At 41.7% G+C, this 26,521-nt stretch overlaps 9 protein-coding genes across 9 annotated transcripts; 5 read left to right on the top strand and 4 right to left on the bottom strand.

Annotated features, from left to right (window-relative positions):
- Nucleotides 1–6,495: 6,495 nt before the first annotated feature.
- LY79DRAFT_570651 (uncharacterized protein) lies at nt 6,496–7,391 on the bottom strand. The gene is made up of 3 exons (XM_060559176.1): nt 6,962–7,391; nt 6,729–6,898; nt 6,496–6,666 (listed from the first exon to the last, which is right to left on the bottom strand). Exons 1-3 carry the CDS (start codon nt 7,259–7,261, stop codon nt 6,576–6,578), a joined length of 561 nt encoding a protein of 186 aa, XP_060408217.1. The 5' UTR covers nt 7,262–7,391; the 3' UTR covers nt 6,496–6,575.
- Nucleotides 7,392–7,925: 534 nt separating this feature from the next.
- On the top strand, nt 7,926–8,764 carry LY79DRAFT_570647 (uncharacterized protein). Its single transcript, XM_060559175.1, has 4 exons — nt 7,926–8,144; nt 8,198–8,285; nt 8,338–8,428; nt 8,484–8,764. Exons 1-4 carry the CDS (start codon nt 8,110–8,112, stop codon nt 8,621–8,623), a joined length of 354 nt encoding a protein of 117 aa, XP_060408216.1. The 5' UTR covers nt 7,926–8,109; the 3' UTR covers nt 8,624–8,764.
- Nucleotides 8,765–9,800: 1,036 nt separating this feature from the next.
- On the bottom strand, nt 9,801–10,855 carry LY79DRAFT_527651 (uncharacterized protein; the record flags this gene model as incomplete). The annotated part of the gene is made up of 4 exons (XM_060555949.1): nt 9,801–10,130; nt 10,194–10,330; nt 10,407–10,538; nt 10,603–10,855. 4 exons carry the CDS (start codon nt 10,853–10,855, stop codon nt 9,801–9,803), a joined length of 852 nt encoding a protein of 283 aa, XP_060408215.1.
- Nucleotides 10,856–11,396: 541 nt separating this feature from the next.
- On the top strand, nt 11,397–12,739 carry LY79DRAFT_527637 (zinc-binding dehydrogenase; the record flags this gene model as incomplete). The annotated part of the gene is made up of 2 exons (XM_060555948.1): nt 11,397–11,819; nt 12,062–12,739. The coding sequence occupies 2 exons, from the start codon at nt 11,397–11,399 to the stop codon at nt 12,737–12,739; spliced, it is 1,101 nt and encodes a 366-aa protein (XP_060408214.1).
- Nucleotides 12,740–13,639: 900 nt separating this feature from the next.
- LY79DRAFT_643000 (sucrose transporter) lies at nt 13,640–15,520 on the top strand. The gene is made up of 4 exons (XM_060562388.1): nt 13,640–13,875; nt 13,929–13,968; nt 14,088–14,754; nt 14,848–15,520. The coding sequence occupies exons 1-4, from the start codon at nt 13,688–13,690 to the stop codon at nt 15,417–15,419; spliced, it is 1,467 nt and encodes a 488-aa protein (XP_060408213.1). The 5' UTR covers nt 13,640–13,687; the 3' UTR covers nt 15,420–15,520.
- A 2,091-nt stretch (nt 15,521–17,611) lies between these two features.
- LY79DRAFT_570639 (major facilitator superfamily domain-containing protein) lies at nt 17,612–19,501 on the top strand. The gene is made up of 4 exons (XM_060559174.1): nt 17,612–18,159; nt 18,237–18,369; nt 18,429–18,810; nt 18,901–19,501. Exons 1-4 carry the CDS (start codon nt 17,673–17,675, stop codon nt 19,420–19,422), a joined length of 1,524 nt encoding a protein of 507 aa, XP_060408212.1. The 5' UTR covers nt 17,612–17,672; the 3' UTR covers nt 19,423–19,501.
- A 563-nt stretch (nt 19,502–20,064) lies between these two features.
- On the bottom strand, nt 20,065–21,595 carry LY79DRAFT_642995 (uncharacterized protein). The gene is made up of 4 exons (XM_060562387.1): nt 21,131–21,595; nt 20,927–21,052; nt 20,739–20,875; nt 20,065–20,681 (listed from the first exon to the last, which is right to left on the bottom strand). The coding sequence occupies exons 1-4, from the start codon at nt 21,477–21,479 to the stop codon at nt 20,349–20,351; spliced, it is 945 nt and encodes a 314-aa protein (XP_060408211.1). The 5' UTR covers nt 21,480–21,595; the 3' UTR covers nt 20,065–20,348.
- An 854-nt stretch (nt 21,596–22,449) lies between these two features.
- LY79DRAFT_678542 (methyltransferase domain-containing protein) lies at nt 22,450–23,915 on the top strand (the record flags this gene model as incomplete). Its single annotated transcript, XM_060564503.1, has 6 exons — nt 22,450–22,490; nt 22,717–22,849; nt 22,919–23,132; nt 23,225–23,367; nt 23,453–23,548; nt 23,652–23,915. The coding sequence occupies 6 exons, from the start codon at nt 22,450–22,452 to the stop codon at nt 23,913–23,915; spliced, it is 891 nt and encodes a 296-aa protein (XP_060408210.1).
- Nucleotides 23,916–24,018: 103 nt separating this feature from the next.
- Nucleotides 24,019–26,457, bottom strand: LY79DRAFT_584314 (condensation domain-containing protein; the record flags this gene model as incomplete). Its single annotated transcript, XM_060560391.1, has 2 exons — nt 24,019–25,840; nt 26,432–26,457. The coding sequence occupies 2 exons, from the start codon at nt 26,455–26,457 to the stop codon at nt 24,019–24,021; spliced, it is 1,848 nt and encodes a 615-aa protein (XP_060408209.1).
- Between the last annotated feature and the right edge of the window lie 64 nt (nt 26,458–26,521).

Raw genomic sequence — 26,521 nt, 5'->3', positions numbered from 1 at the left:
CGATAAGAGTTAAATTATAGAAAAAGATACTATAGAAATTATTATTATACTCTAACCCTGTTTTCCTTTATTACTCTTTATCGCTCTCTACCAATAAGGCTTAATATTAAAGTACAGGGTTAGGGTTACATAATAATTTCTAGAGTATTTTTTCCTACTTTCTAACTCTTATTAACACCTGTATACAGAGTTACATAAGTTTTAGATAAGATTTAGACTTTTAAAAAATAGTTAAAAAAGGGAGGTTTTCTATACAATAAGGAACTAGGCCACTCACTATAATAGGCCACTTGCTATACATATACGTTATACTTTTTTTACTTTACTAACTACTTAGTAGGCTTTTACTAGTATTTCTTTATATAATATACCTATAATCTTAGTATTATTCTTAAACTTTTCTAATATAAAATTTATACCTAGGTTATATATAATATAGTCTAGTAGACCTATATATATAGCTATCTAGTACTTTAGAAAAGTATTCTAGGTGTCTTATATAGACAGTAATTTAAGGAAAATAGTACTTTAAAAACTTATTTCTATATTAATAATATATAGTGTATTCTTATCTCTAAGTTATATAATATTTTTAACTATCTTATAGTTAAAGTAGCTTTTATTTTTAATAAAGAACTTAAAATATTATAGTATTAAGTAATATAATTAGTAATAATAATAAAACTTCTAGATTCTTTTAAATATTATTATATTTATATTATTATATCTAGTGTTCTTTAAGAGCTAGTAAAGTTAATCTATATAAGGGTGTCTAAATTATCTATAAAGCCTTTAAAGCTACTCTTTAGTAAAGAAGGTTAAAGCCTTTATATAACTAAGGTTAAAGAAAAAGTATCTTTATTTTTATATAATAAGTATATATATTTTATCCTTATATATAATAGTATTAGTAATATTATTAAAGTATATACCTAGTTAATTTATATTATATAATAAAAATAAAAATAAGGTTAAGGTATTAAAGATATAATACTTAACTATTTCTAGCTAGGTCTTTATCCTTATAGTTCTTATTAATATTATAAAGTTATTTACTTTAAATTATATATAAGTAAAACTTAAGTTCTAAGAGATCTTTATATATAGGTTTTTCTTAAGTATACTAGTACTTAGGGCTTTTTATAGTTAAAAACTTAGCTACTTTAGTATTCTATAGTTCTCCCTAGTATATTATATAATAAGGGTTCTTAAGTAAGAATTAACTTACTTTAATAGTCTTTAAAGCTAAGAATATATTTTTATAGTTATATAATAAAAAAAGCTAAAGTTAGTAAATACTAAGAGACTTCTTAGTTATCTAAGAATTATTTTTATTATATAAGTTATTATTCTTCTTTTTCTTTTTATAAGGCTTTCTTTTTTACTTTAAAGAGATAAGCTATAAAGTCTTTATATAAATCTTAGGTAAGTATATTATACACCTAAAGATATTAGGTCTTTATATAATTATATTCTTTTTTATATAGTTAGTTAACTAGTATTCTTTTTTCTTATATATAAAACACTTCTTAGGTATATTTATATAAAAAAGTCTTAGTTAAAATAGTTTATTATTTTTTTCTTTATTAAAAGGTTAATAAGGTAGTTAATTATATAAAGGTCTTTATTATAGTTTATCTTTATAGTTTAAAGTATACCTTTAGTCTATAAAGTTAATATTATATAATATAGTTTTTTTATCTAAGGTAACTTATAAAGAAGCCTTAAGATTAAAAAAGAACTCTTTATATAAATAATATACCTTAAGATTACTAAGAGTAGTTTTTAGCTCTAGAATACCTTAGTATACCTATATAACTTATATATAAAGTATAATTTCCCCTTAGAAACCTAAACTAAGTACTTATTATATAAAAGGTAACTTATCTAGTAATACTTCTAGTACTTTTATTAGTATCTTATCTAGATTCTTTTATTTAACTTATATAAAAGATATAGTAGTCTAGTTAGTTTAATAAAGACTATAGTTAATACTAGTATTAAAGTATATATCTAATATAGTATATATCTTATTTTACCTTTATATAAGTCTAATATAATAAAAGTAAAACTTCTTTATATTATTAAATAAGATATCTAGAAAAATAGTATAGTATTAGTTCTTTATAATCTAGAGATAGTAGTAAAAACTAATAAATACTTTAGCCTTATTATAAAGTATATTATATAGCTTTTTAGTATAGTTTCTTTTTTTTAGCCTTTTTAGAAAATAAAGATTATATAAGGTTTATATAGTCTATTATTAATTATTTACTTTAGTAAAAGGTTATAAATATCTTTCTAGGGTATAAGTATAGTTTAGCTTTAAGATCTTAGGAAACGTTTTACCTCTTAGGTAAGTTATACTCTATATAAGGTTGTTTATATAATAAGCTTTTTAGCCTTTTAAGCTACTAGTATATCCTAGAGTTTAATTAACTTTATTAGTGTCTTAGCTAGGTTCTATTATATAGTAGCTTAAGGATCTCTAATAGTAGTTATTAGTATATTTATTATATAACTACTAGACTTTTTTTAATATTACTCTTAAAGTTATTATATAAGGTTAACTACTTACTTATTTTTAGGTTTTATCTTAGTATTAATAAAGATACCTCTTTTTATAATTTACTTAATAAACTTCTTAAAGTATATATAATATATATACTTCTAGTAGTTAGCTATCTAGTCTTTAAAGTTAATTATAATTATACTTTTAAGTTAGTATTATTCTAGATTTATATAAATAATCTAGTGTATCTTATACACTAGATATATTATAATCTTTTTCTAGGATAAGTTATTAGTAAGATCTTAATATTTAGTCTAGTATAAAGGTAGTATTTAAGATATCTAGGTTATAATTATAATACTATTACCTTTTAATATATCTTTATAGATAAAGATATATTCTTCTTAGGTAGGTTTTTTCTCTTAGCTTTATATATTCTATATTAATATATTAGTAGTTATTTTAAATTCTATAATATCTAGTTAATAAAAGTAATATACTTATAGTAGTATACTACTTATTTTTTATATATATATAAGAAGGGTATAGTCTTTTTTTCTCTATTATATATAGAGAAAAGTAGTATAAGTAGTTATCTTAAAAGTAGTTTTTTAGTCTTCTTATAGCTAAGCACTATATAAACTAAATCTTTATATAAATTATAACTTATCTTAGTATAAGTAGTTATAATAAGGAGTAGTTCTTTAGCCTTTCTATAGTTAAACACTATATAAACTACGTTTTATATAATATAGCTTAACTTTTTACTTTTACTAATCTATAATTACTATATAACTACTAATTAGTGTTAAATAGGCTTTATATATATATATACTTAGTAAAACATAGGGGTAAATTAACTTCTTATTAGGTAACTAAATAAGTCTACTTTACTATTATTATATAAAGTAGTTATATACTACTTAAGTATAACTTAAGTTATTCTAGCTAACTAGAAGGTATAATCCTCTTTTAATATAACTAAGGGCTAAATAACTAGTCTATACTCTTTAACCTTAAATTATAAATTATTTATAGTTAACTAACTAGGTGTTATATAATTATTAGTATTAATATTCTAATACTTATAGTATATATATTACTTCTATTTATTAACCTAAAGCTTACTTTAACTATTTAGTTACTACTTAATACTAATTACCTATAGTAAAAAAGATTAAGGTTTTTAACTACTAAATTAAATAGTAAATTAATAACCTTAACTATAGCTTATAATTCTTATTAATTAACCTTATAACTACTAAGCTTTTTATATTTATTAATAGCTTATTTATAAATAAGTATAACTTTACTTTTTAACTTAGCTATATTATAGTTCTTACTAATAAATAAATTATTAAGTAACCTACTACTAATAGTAAAAGCTTTAAGTTAACTAGTAATATTATCTACTTTAGCTTAATAAAGTACAAGAGAGTTATATATAGTATACTTACCTTTAAAGTCTATAAAATAGTTATTAACGCTAATATTACCTATATTATTAGTACTACTCTTATAATACTTACTAACTACCTTAAGCTACTATAAATACCTATAATACTTTATACTAACTTATACTTACTTTATAAGTGCCTTATAAAGCTTAGTACTATAAAGGAAAAGTAACTTATAATAAATATTATAGCTCTTAATTAGTTATATAAACACTATAAGATTTATAATATATAGTAGATTTATAGTAGTTATAACCTAGTAAATAGATTTATAAAGTTATTACTAAATAATATATTAAAGAAGCTAGTTAGTAATAGGTAGTTAGAAATATAGATAAATAAATAAGTTTCTTATATATAATAGACTATATAAGTAAAAAGTATTAAATACTTTTTAGCTTTTTGTTTTTATTATATTTTTAGCTATTCTTTTAAATATAAATAATAAGGGATTTTTAGCACTATAGAAAGTTACTAGTGTTATAATATTAACTATTACTAAATAAATATTAGAGTTATTAGATTAACCCTAATAACTTATTACTAGTAAATCCTTAGATAATTAGCTATAGATCTACTAAGGATTTACTATAGTAATAGGTTAGTTATTTAACTAGCTAACCTATAATAGTTATCTTTTTTTTCTTTATATATAATAGAGAACTATAGTTACCTCTATTATTTATTAATTACTACTAATATATATAGTTAACTATATTAACCTATCCCTTAGTTTTACTAATAATAAGAAGTCTACTAAATTAATAGCTAATAAATTAATAAAAGCACTTAGTGTATTATAATTTACTATCTTTATAGATTAATTAAATATAAGTAACTAATATATATACCTTAAGGTAAATTAATAGTATAAATTAGCTAATAACAAAGTAAAGCTTTATTAATAAATAAAGAAAAAAAAAGTATAAAATATTAAAGAATAATTAATAGTTAATTAATAGAAAGGCTATATATAAGATATTTAGTATAGATCTATTACTTATAGGCTACTTATTTAGTACTAAGGGGGTATATTAAATATAGTAGAAATATATAGATAATATGTAGGTTCTCTATAGTAAATACTTAGGGAATAAGCAGTAAAATAGACCTATATTATAGGGCTATCTAACTAATTAAAGGGTCTAAATTTATCTAGGATTTCCTACCCTAGAATAAAGGAAATTCATAGCTTCTAGAGGGATTTTCCTAGAACATAGAATATATTATATAACTAATTAATCTAACTATTATAATTCTTATAATTTAATAACTACCTTTATAAATTAATTAAATATAAGTAACTAATATATATACCTTAAAGTAAATTAATAGTATAAATTAGCTAATAATAAAGTAAAGCTTTACTAATAAACAAAAAAAAGTATAAAATATTAAAAGATAATTAATAGTTAATTAATAAAAAAGCTATATATAATATTTAGTATAGATCTATTACTTATAGACTAGCTAATTAGTACTAAGGAAGTATATTAAATATAGTAAAAATTTATAGATAATATATAAGTACTCTACAGTAAATACTTAGGGAATAAGTAGTAAAATAGACCTATATTTTAGGGTTATCTAACTAATTAGAGGGTCTAGATTTATCTAGGATTTCTTACCCTAGTATAGGAGTAAATCTGTGGCTTCTAGATAGATTTTCCTAGAATAAAAAAACCTACATTAACTAACTAATATAATTATTATTATAATCCCTACTATTTGACAATATGTGTTAGTATAGTGGATCTAGGCGGTAGGTCTAGATTAATAGATGTTCTAGCACTAGTTAGATCCCTTAAAGGCTGCACAATGTCGTGAAGGCATTGTGACAACTTCTAAAGCGCCAGCGCAGGCCCCTGCCATTTACTACGGAACTAAGACAATCTTGTATCGTTCTGCCCCAAGTGCGACTGTGTAAAGGGTATATAGACATACACCCTGTATCCCTTTTTCCAAGACATATATAAGATAGCAAACATTGTCGTTGTCAGAGGCTGTGATCGCACCGAGTAGAGGAGTCCACGAATAGTGTAGTTAGGGTTCCATTGTGACGATTATTCCAATCTGCCTCCTCTTCGCCCTTAGTCCTTGCGGGATTTTCCCCTTTTATGTGCTGCGGATAGTAGTTTATCCGCACGCGGCCCCACCGCTAGTGCCCCCCCGGGGCCCCACCCCGGGCACCTGACAGTGGTCTAGCCAAATGATTGGCTCGACGAGTGAACCGTTGGAGGTGTATCAGATTGTCTGTGTGTTGCAGTTCCTGGTGTTCTGGATCAAGGAGATGTATTGGCCCTGGATTCAATATGGTGTTCACTGTATCGAATCGGAGGTGCTAGAGAGCTCATGAGAGACCAGTAAACACCAACCCGGCATAAGAGGCCGAGCGGCCAAAGGTCATTTATTGTGAGACGCGAACAACGGCTGATGAGCAACACGTCCCAACCCCTCTTGTACTATGAACCCAGGCGTGATGCCACCACTATGCCATTCCCATCTATATACCTAGCAGTACAAATCGGATTCGTCATCAAATCTACAGAGTCCATCATACCACCGAGTATATAGCTAGAAGCTAGTCAGTTGAACGTTGAGACTGACTATATGATGTTGGCTTTACTAACATTGATTGTACCACCGTCACCCCAGGACCAGAAAGTATTCCCCTTGCCTATATAAAAACAGTCGTAACTGTTGAACACCTCAGTTTTTGTGTACCTTTAATATGACCTTTGGAGAAACAAGATACTCACTCGGTGCTAGCTGGCCAGATAGAAATCTTTTGACTAGTCAGACCATACATCATATCTGGGTCTTTGATATCATATTCCATATTATAACAGATAGCAGCAATAGCTTGGGTTGAATTTGGGTTATGATCAAGCATGATTTGGGTGGTAAGCTGAGTGAAATCTCTTCGGGCCTTAGCGATGTTGTTAGCCACGGTAGGTAGACCGAGAACCAGGTTTGGGCTAGAATGAATTACCTTGTTCCACTTCACTAAAGATTTTATTTGTCCATAAGCAGCTTGCGCAGCAGCGGAAATCACTAGTCCATAGGCAACATCACTTGAGCCTTCCGTGTTAAGCCGCTCCACTAGAGTTGGGCCCTCAGCAAACCTTTCCAAGGCTGCATTATAATCAATCTCGATGGTGTTCCAATCGGGCTTGAATTCGTCGTCTGCAGATAGAGAACTTTCGCTAGGGAAAACAGAAGGGCTTTGAACGACAGGAGACGTGGTAGCAAACCGACTAAGCAGAAGTGTAATTAAAGAGTGTAGACGCATGTCGCAGGGCTTTCAAAGGATTAAAAGAATACAACCCCACAGGTCAACTATCTACGTTAAGCATTATAGAAGAGCAGATGTAGGTTTATCTGAATTTTATATATTAGGACACAGCAGAATGTAATCCTATATAACTAGACTTAGAAAATGAAGGATAGGTTGGGGTATTTAACGCTAGGTTTCCAAGATCCTAAAATATATAAAAAAGAAATAAGATGAACTAGTGTAACATCTATATATTGGGGTTACATCTCTAAAAGTTTATGGTGTGCTCTTGACTCAGTGTCCTATTAAATGTGACAAATTATTATCCCATCGGGGTCCATTTGCGCCCGGTGGGATAAGGACCACGAAGTGCGTGCGGCGAATACGCGGTGAACATGCGGTGAATTGGACCCCCTTTACAGGGTTACCGTATCCTCTCATCAAGCACGAAGTGCGCACAGGCCATACGCTGATCCTATAGTAGAAGGCGGTGAACCTACCTACACACCTACCTACCTATGGGACCCTAACCCTTGCCACCTAACTTGCTGCTGACGTAAATAACTCCCTGCATTTGCTATATCTAGATCCCTGTTTCTGCCAGCCCGCTTACCCCTTTCCAGCAGCCTGTGGCCTGTGCGGACTTCGCGTTTAATAAGAGATAGGGTAGTTAACTAATTAGAGGGCCAGAATTAGGCCAGGATATCCTATCCAAGAAATAGGGGTAAACCCGTGGTTCCGAAGGGATTTTCCCACAAATAAGCATCATAATCACATCAACAAATACATTACTATCACAATCCTAACTATTCAACACTTCTTTCTATTAAGCTATCTAGGGAGAGTCTTCTACTATTATCAGTATGAAGCTCTTACAGTTCCTTGGACTTTGTTGCTTGTATGACACTCTGACCTTGCTTGCCTTTACTTGAATATAGCTAACACACATAGATTTTGTATTAATTTTATTTCAGCTGATCCGCACAATTTTTGTGCTTGTGGACTACGCCATGGGAAAACTGCAGAAACAGATGCCTACGTAAGTACGCCCGTGTGTAATTCTATCTGGAACATAGCTTACTACTAAGTAGTGGAGATTCGATACAAATGCTACAACCTACGCATGTGAAAGCTACCGCCATCGAGATTCCGGAGACAATCAATGGGACAGATGCCCTGACTGTAAGAACCCTCTCTTTAGGACTCATCAATGGAACTATTAGTAACAAACAACTAGGCCACATGGACTGGCACGCTATGGATGCCCATGTGGGAATACCGTCGTGCTTTTCATGGAAATGGCATATGGGTGGCGACGAGTTTGACTACTACTGTGGCTTAAATGGATTTCAAGGCTATTGTAAGGATGCAAAATAAATAGTGTAATATTAATACTCAATTCTGTCAAAGCCTTTTTTAACTCTAAACAAGATGTTGCTCTACTAGTTAGTAAGAAGCTAAAGCGGCGCAACATATACACCAAGCTACCTAGTAAGATAGACAACTTCCTAGACATAGAAAACAGTTTTATAAGTTATATAATAATAAGAACTAAGTAAGATAAGGAAGAATCGCGTGTTCTTACGTAGAATAAGTAGTTATAATGAGTAGGGGTTAAGTATTTATTTATATAATATTAAGAAAAGAGGGGAAGGGGAATAGGGTAATAATGTATACTAAGAAGATATACAAGATATAAGACAGAATTAAATCAAATAGTATTAATTATTCTTGATTTTTTAGTTTATTATCCTTCACGCAAACTCTAAGACCATCCACGAACCCACACAGGGTATCATTCCCTGGGAATCAGGACCTAGCTTCCCTATAGGTCCGGCACATTTTAGCAGCCTCTTGTAGGCTCACCCAAGTACACAGTGTCACCTCTGATACTTACTGCAGTAGGCGAGGAGTGTCTCCTCGTAAGTATTAGATCTGCTGGAAGCGGGATGGCATTGAAAGTAAGGTAAGGCGCGATTCTACTCGGAGAAATTAGTTGTGGCATGACAGTTTTGTATAGTTGGCTTGCCAAGCTTCAAGAAGACCAAGACGTTGATGATTTTCTAGTTTTCGAGATCGGGATGCAATAATCTGGTGTGGAGTTGTCGGTTGCAAGTTGTCCATTGCTCAAGACTAAGGCTCTACGCTACACGTGTTTTGCCCCTGTGTGTAGGCACTTTAATTACTGGTCGTGGTACCTACGAAGAACCTTTCAAGAGGTCGAGCTATTTTGGAAAAGTTCAATGCGTTTCACACACCAGTGCTTGACACAACCCTTCTTTTCCACGAGCAGACACGCAGGAATTCTTCCTAAGAGCTTCCCTACCCAAAACAGACCTGCCCCAATGCCATCGATATATAACAGTGATTCATCAAGCTCAGATCAGATCCTCTTGGGAGGGTTTTGCCTTTGCTATTGAGAGAGAGACCACGATTAGTTCCCGGTAACCCTTCAAAGGGAAAGCAACGTCCTTCTTTCTTGGCGGCCTGCGTTGACTCGACGTTCGTTTTCCTACCACCCGACACAAATGAGCAAAATGGGCACGCGACGGGTTCACCACAGGTCCGCCGGAGGATCCGACTCCCCCGGGTAAGGCCAGATCTCCTCATACTCGTCTTTAGCACCTGGAGGCGAGGTGATGGCGTAGCGAACGCCTCGCTCGGGGGCGTTGGCCCAGTGCCGGAGGCCATCGAAGTCACGGCAGAACATCTGCTGGCCGTCGCCCAGGTGTCTTTCTGAGCCTTTGATGAGAGAGATCGGGGTGGCGTCAGCCATGCATTGCGTCAGCTGCCGCATCGTGTTAATGCAATGCATGACGTGGCCTGGTGTCCAATGTGAAGATTCGCCGTGCAGGCGGTGCCCGTAATCCTCGACCATGACAATCTTGGTGGAGTTAGCCCATTGCTCGGGAACGATGTACTGTCTACCTTGTGATAGCGAACTTACAATACAGTGTATCTGATGAAACGAGCGAATTCCGAACAACTCGGTCGACGTCGAGCCGTGGTACGGAGGTAGCACATCCTCTTTGCCGTTCATATCACGATATTTGGTTGTACGGCCGCCTGTACGAATATTCGTCGCTTCACGAAGAAAGCAAGCGTCAGCAAACCAGCTTGTGGTGCCCACGACTTGACGCTCATGGAATATCAGTCTCACAGTTCTGCAGCCACTTGAGACGCCGGACGGCGCGCCGGATGTCATCCAGGTTGTCGAATGTGTCTTCGTCAATCCAATAAGGGTCTCGTGAGTCGTTGTAGAATGACCGCCACGAAGCTGGCTGGCCCACCTCTATACCAGAATCAGCCTGCGTACCAACCGTGGGAAAAAGGCCGCAACGTCATGGTTCCCTTACCGAAGGGAACGAGGCCCCATGGATCGGCACCCAACGGAACCATGGGCCGTATGAGTCTCGGATACAAACGCACACCGAGGCAGACGATATAGATGGCAAGGGCGCAGCACAAGATGATGCAGACCAGGAGCCTTCTCCTCAAATCCTTGATTTTCTGATGACAATCACATGCATGTCCTCCATCGGCATCTTGGCTGTCGTCGTTGTATGTTTCGGCGAGACGACGATATCTACCTTTGCTTGCCGGGGCCATTGTGTCTTTCACCACACTGACAGATAAATTCGGCTTGATTGGGTTCAGTGCTGTACGACACTTTTTGGAGTCAGCCTCAAGTCCGATCTAATTCTCCCAGCAGCCGACACTAGCTGGACCTCCACCTACTCCTACGACTACTACTACTACTACCATTACTACTCGAACCCGAAGCTACAGACGCTATTTTACCCTTTTCCCTATTTTTGAAACACTAGAGGAAAGCCAGTGTGCCGAGATAAGAGGCTGCGGTTGAGCTTGCGATTTAGAGCAAACTCAGTGACCGGAAAGACTCAAAGTATAATCCACCACCCTAGCTTCCCCCCTTTACCGGAAAAGGCGAAACAGGAGGGCTTCTACCCGGGGAAGCGTTGGCTAGCCTCCAGCTGCGTTCCTCCTCACGTAATAGGTAGATCGGATATTCGCTCCTTAGAAAAGAAAGAGGGAAAAAAGAAACCCAGCCGGTAACCGTACCAACAGCGTCTGGACTCGTTTCTGGCATTTCGGCACGCTAATTATAACCCATTGCATCGATACCATCATGTCCAACCCGAGCCTCGTCTTCAACTCGGTGCCCGCTGGTGGCCTCCCTCTGCCCGGAAAGCATCTTGTGGTGAAAGACATGCCTTTGCCCGCCGGCGAAGGCGTCCTTGTGCGCATTGATCTGGCCTCTCTTGACCCCTTTCTGCTCTCTCAGCTGAGGGACCCAAGTTCAGCCTGGACCTACCAGCCCGCGCTTCCCGTCGGCGAGGCTTTGAATACAAGCGCGGTGGGCACTGTGGTTCGGTCCGAAGTACCTGATCTGCCCCTCGGGGAGGTCGTGTGGCTAGCCAGGACTCCGTTGGCGCAGTACGCTTTCCTCGACTCGGCGGCCGCCGCGAACCAGCGCCTGGTTGTGCCAATTGGGCGAGTTGTGCGGGAGATGAGCATTGACAAGGGCCATTGGCTCGGGGTTTTGGGCGTTGTAAGTAGATTTATCAAGACTATCTGGCCCTCCAGAGTCCCCCTTCAGCTCTTCGTCGGGGGGATTTTTATATCTATTTTTGTGTTTTTTTTGTTGCTTTTGCTTCACCCCAATCGCTACCGTTCTTCGTGCTCCTTCATGTTCTTATACGTAAGCCCCGGACATACTGCATACTCCGCAAGGTCAATTTTTTCTGGGTAATAGTAAGGATGACTTGCGCTAACCATGGTCTGGTCTTCAAGCCCGGTCTTACGGGCTTCGCCGGTCTCTACGAATGCGGGCAGCCCAAGGCCGGCGAGACCATCTATATCAGCTCAGCAGCGGGTACGGTCGGCCTGACGGTTGCGTACTTCAGTAAGCGGGAAAGGCTCTACACAATAGGATCGACCAGATCTGCTGAAAAGGTCAATTGGTTACGGGGTACCGGCTTGTTTGACGAAGCCTTTGTCTTTGATAGCTGCGAGGCCGGCGAGGCAGCATTGCGCCGTGCCGCGCCAAGAGGAATCGATATACACTTTGCTAGTGTAGGCGGCGCCCAGATGCGCGCGGCGGAGGCGTGTATGAAGGTCCAGGGGAGAATCGTCGTGTGCGATGCCATCGATGAGTATAGCGTTGGCATTGACACAGCAGAGCTTGGCGTGTCTGGCGGGGATGGGCTGGATTCTAGGTCATGGCTGTGGCAACCTGTCGTCTACAAGAGACTGACAATTCGCGGGTTTCTCATCAATGATCTGGCAGCCAAGTATACAGCCAGCTTTCAGAAGCAGATGTATGAGGATATCAAGAAAGACGGCGGTCTACCAAGAATCGCACGACTAGAGGTAGTCTGCGGTCTCGAAAATGCAGCCGGGTCGTTTGGGAACCTTTTTTGCAGCGGGAAGATAATTGGCAAGCTTCTAATCCAGCCAACTGGCCCTTGATTATCTCATTCTACCTATGCGATGTACTGATTGAGAAGCGTTATGTTTATTGTACAGTGACCTCCACGTTGTTTACAATGTGCCTTTCCTACTACCTGTCCATAGCTCACAGAACTAGTTCCTCATCTATGTTTTGCCTCGTCATTCCGATCCCCGTGTTTCTAGCCAGGGTATATGCACTGCTCTAGAACGAGCTTGTCTCCTCTATGTTATGAAGGTCACTCACAATACAGACTAACATACACCTTAGAAGGCATAAGGAAAACAATAGCAGCACTCATGCCTACACCCACTAAGAGCCCCAAGGTGAAGAATCCAGTTTTACCAGCTACTAACATGTTCCTGGTTGGCCTCTTGAATTGTGAGGTATCGACTGCGTTCTCTTGGTCGGCAACCGGTTGTTCATATGCTGGCTCGTCCTCTTTCTACTTAACCGTCCCCGTCACTACAATTCGCCTTTTGAAGCTCGAGTGGGAAGACGTACATACCAAGAGCAGTTTTTTTATGAAGTCTCTTCTCATTTTATCAGAGCAGAGTCTTTCATTAATCTCTGAAGATCCAGGCATATGATGGTTGATAATTGTGGTGGCTTGCTTCACACTTAAAGGGTATAGCAATAAACAGGCCAGATATTTTCATTAGTGAGAGGCAGAGCCAAAGTGTTAAGTACTATTTGCATGCTCCATGTGATATCTCTAAGTTCCAGCCCACATATCCGAGACTATAGGTAGCTAGACTCAAGACGGCGGGCGGCTCTACGAAGCCCCCGCTGGAGGAAAACTCAAATCGACAATTCCCCGGCAGCGAGAAATAAACCTCAACCCTAACTTTGAGGAGAAGTACAAGAATAGAGGAGAATTCTATGCTTCTAGGAAAATCGGATCCGTCAAGCCCTCCTCTGTTTCTTTCCATCGCCTGAGAGGAGAAAACACGCCGCCCGCTTTAATCATGCCTTCATTCGAAACACTGGATTCAGACGACGCTGATGTTCCCCTCTGCACGTTGGACGAGACCGAATCCTCGAGCTCGTGTGATGATGACGGACTGGAGCGGCAAGCAGCAGATGGTCGAAAGCTGTACGACCAACATCGCATCAACATGTGGTGCATCGTGGCCTACGCCATGCCCTCAATGTTGTTGGTAGAACGATAGATCCGTCCTTCATCTATCGCGGCTGACCAGCCGGCAGTTCCCAATTCTATTTCACTATGTTTACTGTCTTTCTCGTTGTAAGTCAGGCATTCATACGGTATTAACCGTTTCTTTGCTGTCATTCTGCTACGCAAGCTGCAGCGACTCTGCTTAGCCGGAAATAACGCCGTGCTGACGTTCCTGTCACTCCACTCAGCCATATCTCCTGAAGGATCTCGGTCTTACTGCCTTCCAAGTTTCCTTGGTTCTGCTTGCTGGGCCCTTCTCCGGCCTGACGGCATCGCCGGTATTTGGCATCCTAAGCGACCGCTCCAGGAGACGGTTTATTTTCCTCGTCGCCGGGGCGGCAGTAATGGCCGTCTGTCAATTGGTTCTGGGGTGGTCCCGCGAGATCACCGGTAGCAACAACATGGTTGCGGCAAGGTGGCTAAGCACCGCAGCCATCTTTACAGGTACGATGAGCGTACGCGCCTACATAATAGGCTTTCGCCTCCTGATTGTTGATAATGTGCCACCTCGCCAGCAGCCTGTCATGAACCTCGTGAGCTCGCTACTGGGCTCTCTAGGCTCTGTAGGCATGCTAGCTGCTGGCTTTGCAAACCCGTCCTTTCAACTTGTTAGTTTTCTGTGTTCTTCTGGCGTTATATTCAGTATTGTCCCTGTATGGCTCGTCCGGCCTGCCGAATGTTACAAACCAGTTGTCGAGCAGCAGGGCGGCAGCTTTACAGCTCTGTTACGGGACATCTGGAGGGCCAGGACATCACTCCCCCCCAAGACTCGTCGCACATGCGGGGTTCAAATCCTCTGCCAGTATGCATATTTTCCTGTCAGTCACTATGCAAGTAAATATCTTATCGACAGCTGTATGTTTCTCTTTCCTCATATACCTTTATGCTGCAGCTAGGACCGACCATCTACCCGCCTGTGAACGTCTTGGCTTACTGACACATCATTAGACGTGGCGACTCGTGGAAATAGCGCCGAAGCCGCCCCAGCCGGGCTAATGGCGCAGGCCAGTGTTTTTGTCCTGCTGATTGCCCAAACCTGTGGCTTCGTACTGCAGATGCCTATTACACGGTCATGGGACCCGTCGTTATCGCTGGGTGGCTCTGTCCGTCAGCGTATGAATAAGGACATAACAGCCCTGCGGCAGATGTGGGCTCTGGCATTGTTGACGCTGGGCGTTTCAAGCCTAGGGGCTATATTTCTACGAACCTCGTTTATGGCTGCATCCATCTGCATTGCTAGCATTGTTTGCATTTCGCCGCTGAGTGGTCTTGTGCCTCTTACAATTATCTCGTACGAAGCCGCTGTTGTTCAGAAAGAAAGGGGGCCATCCATAACGTCTTCCGGCACATACATCTCTTATTACGAAATGGCCATCACAGTTGGCCAAGGCCTGTCGGCGGTGGGAAATGCCATTCTTAACTTTGGGATTGAGAAGAGCGGGGCACGCATTGGGAGTTCGACGGCGATACTTTTTTGTCCTAGCGTTGTTGGCGCGATTGTAGCCGCCCTCATATGCTAAAAAGTCCAGCAGTATTAATCTAGGAAACAGTCAGTAGAATCTAGGCTTTTTAGTTCTCCTCTACAGACAGGCTTTAAAAGCCAAGCAGCAATTAGACAGACCATAGCTAGTATTCTAGTTTATACGTACATGCTGTCACAGGACAGTGCTAGACGCTTACAAGGCCCTGGCTACGACTAGCAACACAACTATTAAGGTTAGCAAAGTGTCTTAGGGAGTAGGGACTTTCCCCTATAGACTTATGGCTATATACTTGCATCAATTCGCCCTTTACTGCTTTTAGATAGACCGTTTTTCACGTACTAGGTATATATCCTGCGTTCTACTTACGACAAGATAGTACGGGAACTATCGAGCAACAGTTAGACAGGTAGAGATCATTAGGTATATTATCTTTGAGTGTGACAAAAGAGCGGCTATAGGAAGAAACCCCATGATTATATCATAAGTGTATGATCCTTCTATACACTGCTAATCCTGCTCGCCTTTACCTCTGCTTAGATATCAGTCAGGCCAGTCGAGGTAAGTCAAAGCACCCGCTTTCCGATCACCCCCGCTTGGCGATCACCTATTCCCCACCAAAATACACTAAAATACACTAAAACTACTCCTTTTTACTATAGCTATAATAGTATAACCCTAGCTTCTTTAATTCTATAAAAATTTCTATAGTTAGTTATATACTTACTTTTACTATACTAGGTTTTTTACTATATTCCTATTAGTATAACTTAAGATATAGGGCTTTATATAAAGATATACTAAAATACTAGTAAATTATTATTAGCTATAACTTAGTATTTACTAGTAGTATAAGCTTAAAACTTTATAAATAGCTATATTATTTACTATATTAAGTAGTTATATTTTCTATATAATATATATAGTCTTATATAAGCTTATATAAGTAAATTAAAATTTCTCTAATAAAATTTTCTTAGTAAATTTTATATTTAAGTATATACTATAGTATAGCTAGTATAGTCTATAGTATAAGCTAGTAAATATATACTTTATATTATAAAGTAACTATATAAAGTATTATAGGTTTTATTACTTTATAGTTCTAAAGTTATATAGATTTTAATACTGTTAAGAAATACTAGTAAAATATACTAAAACCTTAACACTTTTACTACTTTAGCTTTAAGTAGCTAATACTTTACCTATACTTAGTAAAAAAATTATATAACTAGTATATAAACTTTTTATATAATTATTTATATATAATAATTTTCTTAGAATTATTAAGACTAGGGTTATATAGTTAAAGCTATAGTAAAAAAGAGCAGTTTTGGTGTAAATAGGTGATTACAAAGTGGGGGTGATTAGAAAGCGGGTGCTTTGACTTAATGTATTTGGGGCAACGAATGTGCTGGTGCAGTCTGAAAGCTTGCTTTCGACCCAAGTGGAGGCCACATAAGTGGCGTGAATGAGTACTCAGGAGTGCGGGTAGAGGTCTCCTCGAAATCGAGTCAGTGGGTGCGTAGCACGAGTACAGTGAGGGAACAAAAGGTTGGAACCCCGCAAATCAGGTGCCTCCATACACATCACCCTGGGTCCCAAACTTTTGCTCCATTGTACTCGTGCTACGCACCCGCTGACTCGATTTCCGACCAAGCATAGAACGATCTTCCTGTTAGGATAGCCGTTGTTCAAGCTTCCAGCCTGTGCCTGGTGTTCCATTGACTCTTAAAGACAAACTACTGGGGAGGCAACTTGTAGAGTCAGGTTTTATGGTGCACTTTCCGGCTCTAGAGCAAGCACAGCTATGTATAGTTGTTGCCTTGCTCCGTACATGGCGTTTCTAATTTCATTCAATCTTGTTTAGGGGGGAAGTGGTCGAAGGAGCTTCGCACAAAATCCAATCTTTAGTAATTGATCCTGGCCTGGGAGCGCTGCTCGAGCGGGGAAAGAAACTCGCCCAGCCTCTTCGGGAGGCTAGATAGAATCTCCGTTTCTTGACAACCTCAACATTTCATCGAGGCTGCGGAAGGCAGCTTCGAGCAAACGACAGCGTATCAGGTTGGATAATCATTGGCTTATGCAAGGGGAAAATTATGTGTTGTTAAGGTTTGAATAGCCTATACCTAATGCTAATCGATTCTAGCGCGTGGCAGCAAACGACAGAAACTGAGCATTTAAATACCAAAGGGTTCGCCAATTTACCTTTTCCCCCTACCCAAGTCTGTCTTTCACTCCGGTCTTGCACAAGATAAACAGCAGTCCTCTACAAATAACACTTTGTTGAACATGTCTCGGCAATACTATAAAATTCGGTCTACAAATCACATCAAGGGCGGCGAGGTAACTCCCCTGCTCACACCACCTTCATCCTTAGCTGGCGGCAACCTAGCTGGCGGCAACTTAGCTGGCGGGGAGAAGCCAACACCACACAAATCCCGGGTTATCATCGCCATATGCATTTTCCTTATCGTCATCATTGAGCTGGGCGCTCACCTCATTGCTATACCGCTGAATCAGGTGCTTGAGGCAATTATCTGCCACAACCTTGAGCCGCAGATGTCACCTAGTGCTGCCGATGACTTACGGTGCAAAGAAGAGTTTGTTCAGTCCGAGCTCTCCATCATTAGAGGCTGGCAGAGAACGCTGGAATTTATCCCTGGTCTGTTGACTGCTGTTCCGTACGGATACTTCGCCGACAGGCGGGGACGCGGGATAGTTCTCACGTTATCTCTCCTGGGAATTACTTTGTCTCAAGCTTTCCAGATTCTGATCTGTACGGCCCCTAACAAACCGCAATCAACATCCAATCACTTGCCGCCCAGCTGGACTTGCTAACATCTTAAACCAAAGGCACTTTACCAACCGTGTGTTCTATCCGTATGACGTGGCTCTCTGCCCTCTTTACGTTTATCGGCGGTGGACCCGCCGTCTTTACTGCTCTAGTATACGCTATTGCAGGTGAATGTGTGAACTCAGAACATAGGTATGTGGCCTTGTTGTCCTCTCTCGATTGTTACCAGGCAAGGGGCTTACTCTTCTAAGATCGACCGTATTCTCATACCTCTCTGCCGCTGCGGTTGGAGGTGAATTGATAGCTAGCCCTCTAGTGTATTTATCAATGAGGATCAACGTTTGGCTCTCCATCTACATTGGCCTAGGCTGCCTAGTCCTCGCCACAGTTGTAGCCTTTACATTCACCAAGACAAGCGAGCTGAGGGCAGAGACGATTATCAAGTCGCATCCATGTCATTACACAACCCGGTCAAAACGAACAAACCTACGCCAGGCTGTATCGTGGGTGTTATGGAAGGATCGGAGTATACTACTGCTCATGTTTACCTTCTTATTGACAACCCTCGGTCACTTTCAACATGAGATTCTGTTACAGTATGTAACAAAACGATACAATTGGTCGTGGTCCGAGGTAAGATTTTCCCATCTTTTTAATTCCTAGTTATCAAAGCTCTAAAGAATACTGTATAACCTCATACTAACTTGAAGGCAATTCATCTAGGCTAGTCTACTACTTTCTATTCGAGCTTTTCTTAATCTAGTACTCCTAATCATTCTTATTCCGTCAGCGACCTACTTTTTAGTATACAAATGGCCAATGTCTGTCCAGTATACGAAGCTGTTTCTGGCACGAGCAAGTGCTGTCTTACTTACTGTTGGTGGTTTCGTTATTGGGCTTGCATATACACCCATCTTTCTGATGATGGGCCTAGGTATCTTTACATTAGGTTCTGGCTACCGCCTTCTCATCCGCAGCTTTCTAGCATCTATTTTTGAGGAGGATGTTGCTATGCTGTACACATTGATGAGCATGTTCGATACGATAGGAACTTTGATCGCTGGGCCTTTTCTTTCGGCCTTGTTCCGTACGGGTATGGACTGGGGTAATGCTTGGCTTGGCATGCCATATATTGTAATTGGGTGCTTGCTGTCAGTGGTGACCGCTACTGTGTTTTCCGCGCGTTGGTCAAACCTGCAGCAAATAAGAAATAGCAGTGAAATCGACCAGCAGTCAGACTGCTAGATCATTGTATATGATGACTTTATATAACGTATATACATAGTAACTCACGTATTCTAGTAAGTTAGCCCCTTCTACCTACCTGCTAGCTATTTATATAAGTAAATTTCTCTTTAATATATAAATAAGCTCAAACTAGTGATTATTGTCTTCTTTATAAATCTCCAAAACTGTATAACGTGTTTATAGGTTATATCTAGTCTTTCTATAATGATTATGTTATTACCTATATAATCTACCTCTCTCTAAATAAGCTCTCTCCTAATATATAATTTTACCTATAAAATACTAATTACTTTCTCTACCTAGATTTACTTATAACTTATATATATATATATAGTACGTTTTTATTTTTAATAATAAGCCTTTTAACTAGACTACCTCTCTAATAGCTTCTATAGACTATTAAATCTAGCCTTAGTAGTAGATAAAGAGATAGTTAACTATTTTTTAGACTCCTAACTAATAAGTCTTTTAAGTAAAGTAAAAAGATAACTAGAAGTAGATTTTCTAGTCTCTTTATAACTAGCCTAGTTAAAATTAGTATATCTTACTAAGTTAAAAGTATTATTTAAGCTAGTATTATCTATTCTACTTTTATAAGAAATATTATAATTAATTATCTCTTTTAAATATTTTAATATCCTTTTTTTTACTTAAGTAAAACTTCTATTAGGTTATAAAGATAATAAGAAGTAAAAGATCTCTGTAGACTTTGAGCGGTTTTGGTTAGTGTACATCCTTTTTATAGTAATTTGTAAAAGTAATAGAGTCAAAACTCCAGTGGTGACAGGGAAGCCTATGTCGGTATTTAAAACGTAGCCAACAATCACCGGAGAAGTAGCCGATTGAACTCAATATTTAGACCAAGAACCCATGTCCATAGCCAAAGAACTTCTTGATCCATGTGGCAAGTCGGACTTGGGCATTTACCAAACAGCCTTGTCGACAGATTTGCCCGCAACGGAGCCGTTGCGGTAGATGGGCATGAAATGATCAGTGTCGTTCCAGTCCAGCTCGTAGTGAAAATTGTGATCCCTCACCGGGTCGTTGACCCAATTCACCAGAGCGCCGAAGTCGCGGCACCAGTTCTGCTGTCCGTCGGTGCGGTGACCGCTTTTGACGACGTAGGCAAAGGGCCGCGAATCCGCAAGGCAAGTTGCCGCTTGCGTCAACGTATTGAGGCAATGCGCGACATGCTCACCGTGCCATTGGGACGAGCGATTGTGGCGTGCCCAGCCTACAGACTCAAGGAGGACATACTGGTAGTTGTGATCAGCCTGGGTGGCATCAACATGATCAGAGAAGGCGACACGTACCACGCAATGTATCTGATGAAAGGCCTGGATGCCGTACAATTCCAGGCCGAACTGGCCACCCTCAGGCGGCAGCTCCTTGCGCACCCCATCATAAGCGAGATATGTTGCTTTTTGGCCGTTGGAGTGCACAAAGACATCTGTCGTTGGTTAGACAGAGTTTGTTCTATATGACCTTCTCGCTCACATACCATTGTGGACTGCCCTAAGCCGCGCTGCCGACTTTTGAATGTTCTCCCAGCTGTCGAATGTTGCGGGCGAGATGTAGAAGTCATCATGCTCGTCCCATTTGGTCCAGCGAAGTGGGTACCCCACATCTGATCGGTTCTCATCAGACACTTTCTCTTGATGCATGCGCGCGGCAAGGGACGGGGGTAATGGAGCCAATAGCTTACCTCGTGGAACATAACCGGAGGGATCCGACCCTAGGGGGAAGGCGCCGCATCCCACATCAACGTCATGATGCGTCACGATTCGCGGCGGGCGCCCGAATGCCAGATACACATTGAGACACGCAGAGACCAGAAGGAGCATGGTAGTGATCAAGTTGGATAAGGAGCCACACCCACAACGTGACCCATGATGTTCCTCAAGGTAGTGTAAGAAGCTCTGGCCACGCTTTTTTCCCCAATTAGCTTCTGCCACTTCGCTTAGCATCAAGGTCGTTGCGCTGGAGGCGTCGTCTTTGTCATCCGAGGAGCGAAGCGCGTCCGCCTCGTATGGTGAATGAGAGGTATCTGACATTGGGGAAAGGTGACCAGCCTTACACGGTTTCTCTACTTGTGGACAGGGCAGATTGTCTCGTGCGTAACGATAAGCTCTCACCAAGTTTGAGGAGTGAAGGAAAATTTACATGTTTGATAGCTTTAATGATATATCGTTGGTGCGAACAGAAATGGCCCTTTCCCCTCTTGTATCAGTCTTTTCTGTCCCACACACACAGCCTATGTCCATTGCTTACTTCGCATGCTATACCGGGCCAAGATTAGCTGTATTTCTCACCGCGCTACCAGCAAGGTCCTGACCATGCTTGAGCAACGTTCTTGCGTAATATAAAGGACTCTCGAGGAGTGAGAGGAGCCCGAGAGAAACTCTCTGAGGAAGGTAGACATCCACGTGATGGATTTGCTCGAACCCCCCTGATGTACAACATGACTAGAATAACACCCTTTGGATCAACCAATCAACTTGCTGGCTGCCCATCCTCCGGTCCGGGTTACGGTGCCTTATGTCCCACTACCGAGCTGGTGAAGGTTAAAGTCTGAAACAGCCCGGTATAGTTCAAGATTTCCGGAAGCTTTACTGGCGGCCCATTGTCTTTGTCGGGCGAGATTTCGCCCGGAGCCAGGGCGCCAATAAATCATAATGAATCGTACGTTGCTGCCCATGCCACGTCTAAAGAGTTGGCTTCCGGCCTATCTCAAAGTCTACTTCGCATACTTTGCATGCTGCACACTGGCTTGCATATGGACGTAACAACGGCACTCGGGCGTGTGGATGCCTAATCTGTTTGCATGCAGTGCTGCGTGTGCAGGCGGCCTGATGCACAGGTGGATCTTCAAGGATCGTTGTGTAGCCCACCACTCGAGCATGGCACGAACTAACGTATAATCTTAATGGAGAATATGAATGGGTACGTAATGCAGTCACTCTTAGTACCCACATAGGGAAGAATGTGTCGCAAGTGATAAAGATATGATAGATGTCAGCCAAAATGTCTGGAAATCAGCAACTGGTAGCTCGTGGGACTTCCTGGTACAAAGATTCTCGGTTTATGACGCCCTTCTAGCAACTCGTGAATGAGACAACAAGCCGTTAACCGCCCTTGAAGTTTATATCTGGAAGACAGGGAGGGCAGGAAACATTTCAAATCATGCCACTGAACCCAGCTCATTGTTGATAGGTCCTCCAAAGTAAAGAGAAAGTTAAACTATACATATTGTGGTTTTTTGAGAATGCCCTCGCAAACGGACCCGACTAGGAATTACCTAGGATATAATATTCCGACCATTGAGGCGCATATCGCGAAGCGAACATTTGCCAATTCGGTGCCTTACCTAGCCTCAGTGCTCGAATCCCTCCCGCCGGATTTCACTTTTCTCGATGTCGGATGCGTATGTGTGCCGCAATCTCTGACTACCCATCGCTTTGCTTACCATGATACGCCCTTCACCATCTCTTAGGGCCCGGCTAGCATCACCATTGACATCGCCAGGCGCTATCCTCTGGCTACTATCCTGGCCATTGAAGGCAGCCCGAACGTGATTTCCCACGCCCGAGACGCTGCTCGAGAAGCGGATGTTCACAATATCCGTTTCGCCTTGGGAGATGCCTTAAATTTGGCCCCCACAGCCAGCGAGCCCGGCTTCGAACGTGTAAAGGGCGGATGCGATCTTGGTGAGGACAGACACGATACGAAGCGCCCCCGTCCCTTGGACACAGTTTCTTGGACAAGAAATAAACTTACATGACATGTCCCGGGTCAAAAGCCCACACCCACAACGTCCTGATGCATACTACGAACCCGTCCCGTGGCCTAGCCGAGCTGCGCTTCGCGGTCAAGGTCGGCGGCTTCGTCTGCTGCAAAGAAGCCGATAGGGGATGCCTCACCTTGTGGCCTGAAAGCGTGCAGGTGAGCTTTCCCTAGAACTTGGACGGCCGAGATCAAGAGGTTCAAAGAACACCCAAAAGTCCCTGGGCTAAATCAACTATCCTAGATCCGCCGAACTTACGAAGTGATCAGCGGAATCGTGAAGGCCAAGGGGGGCGATCCCTACGTTGGCAGGAAGCTGAAAGCATATGCAATAGCGGCGGTAAGCAGCAACTACCCCCCTATAATTGTTATTTCTCCATTCTTTTGTCGAGGATGTGCTGGTTATGCGTCATGTAACCCTCATATTAAGATGTCAAACTTAGGGCTTTGAGCTCAACGACGTTCGCGTAGGCCAGATTCCCTGGGTCATATCCTCAAGAGACGAGCGCGAGCAGTGGGGTGGCTTAGTCGCTCGCACCAGCGCCAGCCCCGCGGCGCGGGCTCAAGTCGAGCGGGAGGCCAAGGAAATCGGGCAGAGTATTGATCTCCAAGACTTACACAAGCACTGGCGCGTTTGGATAGAAGATAGCACGGCCTTCGCCTCTATAAGCGACTTCTATGTAGTCTGTGAGAAGACAACTCCCTGAGTGCGTGTCAAGCAACAGTTGTACAGGTAAATAATATGATTCAATACGGAGGTTGATGGCGGTCGCATTGAAGATTCTTTGAGGTGTCTCAATTCCCCTGTGGCTAGCTTGGCTTCTTTTGAAGCCCAGGAACCCCATTCTCCATATGTGCCATGACATCCGCAACAGTGTCGAATGATCCCGATGCCACTGCGTGGAAGATGCAGGCATACATGTCAGCGAATTGCTGCACGCTCTCCTCCGAGTACTGGACTTTCTTAAAGGTGAAATGGGCGCTCGCATAGTCCCTATCCGTACTGGGTATCAGAATCAATGACATAGAGAGCTGCCTTACAGTTAGCAGGGAGAGCCCTGAGGTATAGTTGCAACGGCAAAGGAAACAGGTACTCGCCTCTTGGACCAGGTTGGCGATAACGCCACGATAACCAAGCTCGGGCCCTCGCGGGACGTCGAGGCGGCGGTCGTTGAAGCGCACATTTGTTACCGGGAGCACGCCGTACTCGTCATCATGGCCGAGTGCGCGGGCGACGTCTGTTGGGCGGTAAATCATGTGTCTTCTGTGGGCCAGGTCGTCGTAATGGAGTTGCTGCATCAAGTCGGACAAGCGGGCTGACGGTGTTGCCCTAATTTTGACGTAGAAGTATGTCATCATCATGCCAAAAATGCTGTCGATATTGGGGATGTCGCGGTCACGATCCGAAATGATGTAGGTGAAACACACGTCCTCTTGGCCGGTGTACTTGGATAGGTTCAGGGCGTACGCGAGGCGGAAAATGGTGGAGGGCAGGACGTGGCTCCCGCGGCAGTACTTGGCATACATACTGCAGAGGAATAGGCGACAAGATACCCTCCCTAGGTTCGTGACACAGGTAAGCTCATTGCCATCGGGGTCCGAGTAAGCAGACGAAGATCGCCGGTCGACGACGCCCAGATGTCGGGGCAGAAGCCGGCACGACTTGACGCCGTGAAGATAGTCAATCCAGTATCGGGTGCCAGCTTGTACGTCCGCCTGACCGCGCCGAGTCATGAGCCCGAGTTCGTGGACGTAGAGGTCGAAGCCAGGCGCCGGGCGGTTCGGTAGGATCCCGCGGTAGAAACGATCAAAGTCGGACATGAATACGCCGGTGCTGACAAAGTCGGCCGAGATGTGCCAGAGGAAAACGTTCATGTAGACGCGCCGCGCTGGCGTGACGAAGAGGCGGACCGACACGCAGGCGGCGGGTTTCGCCCTGTATAACGAGTTGGCCGTGTGCACCGCGCTATATTGCTTGATGTCTTGCTCGCTGTCCGAGTCGACATGAACGACGGTACAGTCGACGCGCCACCGCCGCATCACGACCTGCATAATAGTCCCGAGGGGCAGCGGGCCGAAACGCCCGGGGGCAACGCCCAACTCGGCCAGCGGCACGAAACGCGTGCGCAACATCGGGTGGTGGTCGGCCATCATCTGCCACGCCACGGCGGCCTGGTAGGGATCAACGGTCCCCAGGCCGTCTAGGCGGCTGATCTCGAAGCAGTTGGTCATGACTCCTGGCCTCTCAGGCGCAGGGTTCGTCGAGAAAAGGTGCCAGTAGTCCTCTTGCAACGGCGTGCACGGCATAACGTAGGCGATGTTGTTCGGACATAAATCTGGCGGCAATCTCAGATCGCCCAGGCTCAGGACAAACGGCTCGTCGCCGTCATCGTATACCTTGGGAGCAAGGCCGCTGTGGCCGGCACAGGTGTCACCATAGTCAGCGCCACTATCCCTAGCCTCGACAAAGCGTACGAGCTCATGAATGGTCGGATGGGAAAGGATATCGACGGTTAAAACTCTGAGGCCGGCCTCACGACAGCGCCGGGCAACCTTCATGGCATTATCCGAATCGCCCCCCAGGGCTATAAACTCGTCCTCCAAGCCGATGGCAGCTATCGTCGAGTTCAGCCTGTGAAAATTCCAAGACATGTAGGGCAGGTGTCTCACATGGAGGAATCTTCAGCTCCTTACTCCAAATGTGTCTAATTTTAGTTTCCATCTCAGAGAAGACCGATCCGTCGGGGCTATTCGATTATGCAAAGATGCGAGCCCAAAGAAAGCCCACAGCAATAGGAGGCTCAATGGAAAAGTGGTTTTTCATCGTTTCGTTGGCTAGCTACTTTCCCTTGATTTCGGGCCACCTTGGGTACCAGGGGAGAGTTCAATTATTAAACAAGACAAGCGCCTTACACCGGCGCCGCGGGCCGGAAAGTTCAACCTTGTCAGGTCTATAGCATGGCTCACGTCACTTTCATCTGTTCCAGAATCCAGTGCAGGACCCGAACTCCACTGGCTAGGCTGGTTGTTCAAGAAATTCGCATTCTGATGCCCGGGAGTGCTAGGCTTAGATCAATGTTCTTCGAACAATTACACATGTATACGTTTGCCAAAGCTGAAACGCTACCAAGTAAGGCGGGGTTAATGAATAATATCCCTATTCTCTCCAAAATACTAATGAGGCTGCTTCATCAACGTAAGAGTATTGACATTCCCGCTTTACCTTCCAGTTTGATAGGAATCGAACATTGTACCTAGCTTCTCCTCTGCGGTTTGCTACTGCAAGCAATCACCTGGCTACGCAGATGACATG

This window comes from Colletotrichum navitas (assembly GCF_030913465.1).
Source record: "Colletotrichum navitas strain CBS 125086 chromosome Unknown LY79scaffold_115, whole genome shotgun sequence".
Taxonomy (NCBI): Eukaryota; Fungi; Ascomycota; class Sordariomycetes; order Glomerellales; family Glomerellaceae; genus Colletotrichum; species Colletotrichum navitas.
The sequence above is the reverse complement of the archived record's forward strand: the minus strand, read 5'-3'. Positions and strand labels throughout refer to the sequence as shown.

Bases quoted from the DNA above. Each gene is read 5' to 3' on its own strand.
- LY79DRAFT_570651 (XM_060559176.1), bottom strand. From the start codon at position 7,261: ATGCGTCTACACTCTTTAATTACACTTCTGCTTAGTCGGTTTGCTACC. The intron at 6,899-6,961 runs GTAATTCATTCT...AACATCGCTAAG, and splicing joins CTTTAGTGAAGTGGAACAAG to GCCCGAAGAGATTTCACTCA. The intron at 6,667-6,728 runs GTGAGTATCTTG...GGTGTTCAACAG, and splicing joins ATCTGGCCAGCTAGCACCGA to TTACGACTGTTTTTATATAG.
- LY79DRAFT_570639 (XM_060559174.1), top strand. From the start codon at position 17,673: ATGTCTCGGCAATACTATAAAATTCGGTCTACAAATCACATCAAGGGC. The intron at 18,370-18,428 runs GTATGTGGCCTT...TACTCTTCTAAG, and splicing joins TGTGTGAACTCAGAACATAG to ATCGACCGTATTCTCATACC. The intron at 18,811-18,900 runs GTAAGATTTTCC...CAATTCATCTAG, and splicing joins ACAATTGGTCGTGGTCCGAG to GCTAGTCTACTACTTTCTAT.
- LY79DRAFT_643000 (XM_060562388.1), top strand. From the start codon at position 13,688: ATGCCTTCATTCGAAACACTGGATTCAGACGACGCTGATGTTCCCCTC. The intron at 13,969-14,087 runs GTAAGTCAGGCA...CACTCCACTCAG, and splicing joins TGTTTACTGTCTTTCTCGTT to CCATATCTCCTGAAGGATCT. The intron at 14,755-14,847 runs GTATGTTTCTCT...ACACATCATTAG, and splicing joins TAAATATCTTATCGACAGCT to ACGTGGCGACTCGTGGAAAT.
- LY79DRAFT_570647 (XM_060559175.1), top strand. From the start codon at position 8,110: ATGAAGCTCTTACAGTTCCTTGGACTTTGTTGCTT. The intron at 8,286-8,337 runs GTAAGTACGCCC...ACTACTAAGTAG, and splicing joins CTGCAGAAACAGATGCCTAC to TGGAGATTCGATACAAATGC. The intron at 8,429-8,483 runs GTAAGAACCCTC...ACAAACAACTAG, and splicing joins ATGGGACAGATGCCCTGACT to GCCACATGGACTGGCACGCT.
- LY79DRAFT_642995 (XM_060562387.1), bottom strand. From the start codon at position 21,479: ATGTCAGATACCTCTCATTCACCATACGAGGCGGACGCGCTTCGCTCC. The intron at 21,053-21,130 runs GTAAGCTATTGG...AGAACCGATCAG, and splicing joins CTCCGGTTATGTTCCACGAG to ATGTGGGGTACCCACTTCGC. The intron at 20,876-20,926 runs GTATGTGAGCGA...AACCAACGACAG, and splicing joins GCTTAGGGCAGTCCACAATG to ATGTCTTTGTGCACTCCAAC.